This window comes from Pinus tabuliformis, chromosome 2_1, assembly GCF_031772625.1.
Source record: "Pinus tabuliformis cultivar Carrire ecotype Pingquan chromosome 2_1, CPIR1, whole genome shotgun sequence".
Classification (NCBI taxonomy): Eukaryota; Viridiplantae; Streptophyta; class Pinopsida; order Pinales; family Pinaceae; genus Pinus; species Pinus tabuliformis.
Window position 1 is genome coordinate 545,390,801 of NC_142299.1, and position 4,524 is coordinate 545,395,324.

Consider the following 4,524-nt stretch of genomic DNA (forward strand, 5'->3'; position numbering starts at 1 on the left):
ATCTTGGGTCCTAACTCCTTGAACCTTTGGTTCATATCACTTCTCAATTTGAACAAATGCATAAACTTCAGACTTATTCCACCTCCAACAATGTAGGTCAAGTATTTTTTTAATTATTAATTATATATTATTGATAATTACACCATCCTAGATCCATCTTTTAACTACGGATCTATATCAAATCTCTCAAGTGCAAACTTTTCCTAAAATCAAATTGTTAACACTAAAATAATGTCGTTATTATTGAATTAGCTTTTTTATATACTTACTCATGACACTTAAATGTTGTAACAATATATTTAAATACCACATATTACATTTATAGTAATAGGAGACTTGACTTTATATTTATGATTTTTTTTTAACTTAGAGATGAAATTATCATATGAATGTAATTTATTGATAGACTAATTTTGGTTTTGACTTTTAAATTAATTTTAGAAATTTTTAACTTAGAGATCAAATGATAAATTCTGGCAAACAACTACATTCACTATAATTCCAAATCTAAAAAATATTAAATAGAAGACTATCCTTCACAAAAATAAGAATAAGTAAATAAAAAATAATTTTACATTATAGTCAATGCATCTCGGTCAATGCATACCATTGCAAATGAGGCCTCTTCTCATAATGTTATCTTGGGTCTTGACTCCCTAAACCTTTATTCATATCACTTCTCAATTTGAACAAATGGGCCTCTTCTCATAATGTTATCTTGGGTCCTGACTCCATGACCCTTGGTTCATATCACTTCTCAGATTGAACAAATGCATAAACTTCAGACTTATTCCACCTCCAATAATGTAGGTCAAGTATGTTTTTAGTTATTAATTATATATTATTGATAATTACACCATCCTAGATTCATCTTTTAACTACGGATTTATATCAAATCTCTCTAGTGCAAACTTTTCCTAAAATCAATTTGTTAACACTAAAGTAATGTCGTTATTATTGAATTAGCTTTCTTATATACCTACTCATGACACTTAAATGTTATAACAATATATTTAAATACCATATATTACATTTATAGTAATAGGAGACTTGACTTTATATTTACTATTTTTTTTTTTTTAACTTAGAGATGAAATGATCATATGAATGTAATTTATTGATAGACGTGGTTTTGACTTTCAAATTAATTATAGAAATTTTTAAGTTAGAGATCAAATGATCATATGAATGTAATTTATTGGTAGACTGGTTTTGGTTTTGACTTTGAAATTAATTTTAGAAATTTTAAACTTAGAGATCAAACAATTATATGAATGTAATTTATTGGTAGACTGATTTTGGTTTTGACTTTGAAATTAATTTTAGATTAGAGATCAAATGATAAATTCCCGAAAACAACTACATTCACTATAATTCCAAATCTAAAAAATATTAAATAGAAGACTATCCTTCACAAAAATAAGAATAAGTAAATAAAAAATAATTCTACATTATAGTCCAAAATTATAAATTAATTATTGTTATATAATTTTTTGGGTTAATTGTAATACTATCATGTTGGTATATATAATTTAATAAAAATAAGAAAAATATAATCTAATTAAATCATGATTTAGTTTGTCAGTTTAAATTTTAGTTATATAATATTTAATGAAATTATACATTTTTAATATTTAAATATATTAAATACATTCAATATATAAAATTTATTGATAGACTGATTTTGGTTTTGACTTTCAAATTAATTTTAGAAATTTTTAACTTAGAGATCAAATGATAAATTCCGGCAAACAACTACATTCACTATAATTCCAAATCTAAAAAATATTAAATAGAAGACTTTCCTTCACAAAAATAAGAATAAGTAAATAAAAAATAATTCTACATTATAGTCCAAAATTATAAATTAATTATTGTTATATAATTTTTTGGGTTAATTGTAATATTATCATGTTGGTATAAATAATTTAATAAAAATAAGAAAAATATAATTTAATTAAATCATGATTTAGTTTTTCAATTTAAATTTTAGTTATATAATATTTAATGAAATTATACATTTTTAATATTTAAATATATTAAATACATTCAATATATCGAAATATATTTAAATATTTGTATTATACAAATTTAGAATTCTAATAAATTTCTATGGACATTCTAATAAAAATATAATCCCAAAAAAACCACAATTATATTAAATATTCAAAATATGTTTAGAATAACATAAATAAATTAGATAGCTTAAAAATTATATTAGAAATAAGTTTATATAATTTATAACCCTAACTAATATACTCACTTTTAAATAAAATTACGTAGAAATATAACCATGTAAAATATGTAAGATTTGGGTCGGAATTAACATTTACGTTTGGGTGAACATGTACATGTACCTTTGGGTGAACATGTACATGTACCTTTGGGGCTTTTAGTATCATCAATAACATTGTATTTACATTTGGGTGAACATGTACATGTACCTTTGGGGCTTCTAGTATCATCAATAACATTGTTCATGGGTGCAGAAAAAGAGTAAAATGATGAGAATTTTCCCAACACATATCAGTCAATGCATACCATTGCAAATGATGCCTCTTCTCATAATGTTATCTTGGGTCCTGACTCCCTAAACCTTTGGTTCATATCACTTCTCAATTTGAAGAAATGCTAATATACTCACTTTTAAATAAAATTACGTAGAAATATAACCATGTAAAATATGTAAGATCCAGGTCAAAATTAACATTTACATTTGGGTGAACATGTGCATGTACCTTTGGGGCTTCTAGTATCATCAATAACATTGTTCACGGGTGCAGAAAAAGAGTAAAATGATGAGAATTTTCCCAATAAAGAGTAAAATGATGAGAATTTTCCCAATGCATATCGGTTAATGCATACCATTGCAAATGAGGCATTTTCTCATAATGTTATCTTGGGTCTTGACCCCCTGAACCTTTGCTCATATCACTTCTCAATTTGAACAAATGGGCCTCTTCTCAGAATGTTATCTTGGGTCCTCACTCCCTAAACCTTTGGTTCATATCACTTCTCAATTTGAACAAATGCACAAACTTCAGACTTATTCCACCTCCAATAATGTAGGACAAGTATGTTTTTAATTATTAATTATATATTATTGATAATTACACCATCCTGATTTGATAATTTTTGAACGATCGGGTCTCAAGAGCTCTGCAACTACGGTTCTGGCGACTTTTTGAGACAGCGCAGTCAGGCTCGACTCTGCATCCACTGAGGGTCTGACCTCCTAGTTTCGACAGAGTACCACGGGCTTTACAACAGCGCACATGGATCCCCCCCAGGGGAGGGCCTCGAAGCCCTCCCCCTTGTCCAATATTGTGCCGCCAGGGCACACGGGATCTTTAATCTTCGGGTCGATCCACGAAGAAACGAATAATAGTGAGATACCGCAGCAGAATAAGTCCAATGCATCGGCCAGTCAGTCAGACAAGAGAAGTGAAACACCAGAAGGAAAAGACAAGCCAGAGGAAATGACCAAAGTCACCTCGAAAACCTGCAAACCAATAGCAGCTGAAAGACCCAAGATAGAACTGCCCAGTCAGAAGATCAACGAACGAATCCAATATATGACGGATCATGCACTCATCGGGAAATTTATAGGTTTCTGGCTGACAGAAAAAGCCCTGTATGGCTGGATCACTGCTAAGTGGAAACCCAAGGGCCATATCACATTGCAGCTAGGACCGAAGGGGTTCTTTACTGTGATCTTTTTGTGCTTAGAAGACAAGTTCAGAATCATGGACGAGGGACCATACTTTTTTAACTCAGCAGGATTGTATCTAAGGGATTGGGTAGCAAGATTTAACCCGGACAAGGAAGACCTCACCTGGGCTCCAGTGTGGATCAGAATGTATTCACTTCCAGAGGAATACTGGGATGAAGGGCTACTCAAAGACATTGGAAATGGGTTGGGGGAATACATAAAAGCAGCGGAAGAGACGAAGCTTCGAAGATACACATCCTATGCCCGCATTTGTGTCTTCATGCACCTAGACAAAGCCCTGCCAAACTCGGTCAGTCTCTCCCATGATGATTATGAATGGATTCAACCCTTGGATTATGAACATGTACCTCTTCGCTGCCGTAAATGTCATGCTCACATGCATCACTTTAGGGATTGTCTGCTGAATGCCAAAGCCAATGCCTCCGACCCCTCTGAATTGCCGGCCCAAGATGGCTTTACCAAAGTTCCCAGCCGCAAGTGAGCGCACAAAAAACCTGCCACCGGGAAAAAACCCTAGCAAGACACTGCTTCTATCCCCTCCACGAGTAATAGTTTTGAAATTCTGTCTCAAGCCTCAGAAGAGCAACCCTTGAACTCAAAGCATAGTTCCATACCAATCTCCTCCTCTGTTTTCTCTCCCCCCCTAGTTCTTCCCCAGCTACACACTTCCCTAAGGATGACAATGCAAACCCCAAGGAGAGCCAAAAAGGACTTGATGGAAAAGTAAATGATACGGAAGTAGATGGCACTCCAAACCAACCCCTGAGCTTAGAATCAACTACAACAGAAAA

The 4,524-nt window shown here is 32.0% G+C and overlaps 1 protein-coding gene across 1 annotated transcript; it reads left to right on the forward strand.

Moving 5' to 3' along the window:
- The first annotated feature begins 3,275 nt into the window (after window positions 1-3,275).
- Window positions 3,276-4,214, forward strand: LOC149201459 (uncharacterized). The gene has a single exon (XM_089401281.1). The coding sequence runs from the start codon at window positions 3,276-3,278 to the stop codon at window positions 4,212-4,214; it is 939 nt and encodes a 312-aa protein (XP_089257407.1).
- The last annotated feature ends 310 nt before the right edge of the window (window positions 4,215-4,524 follow it).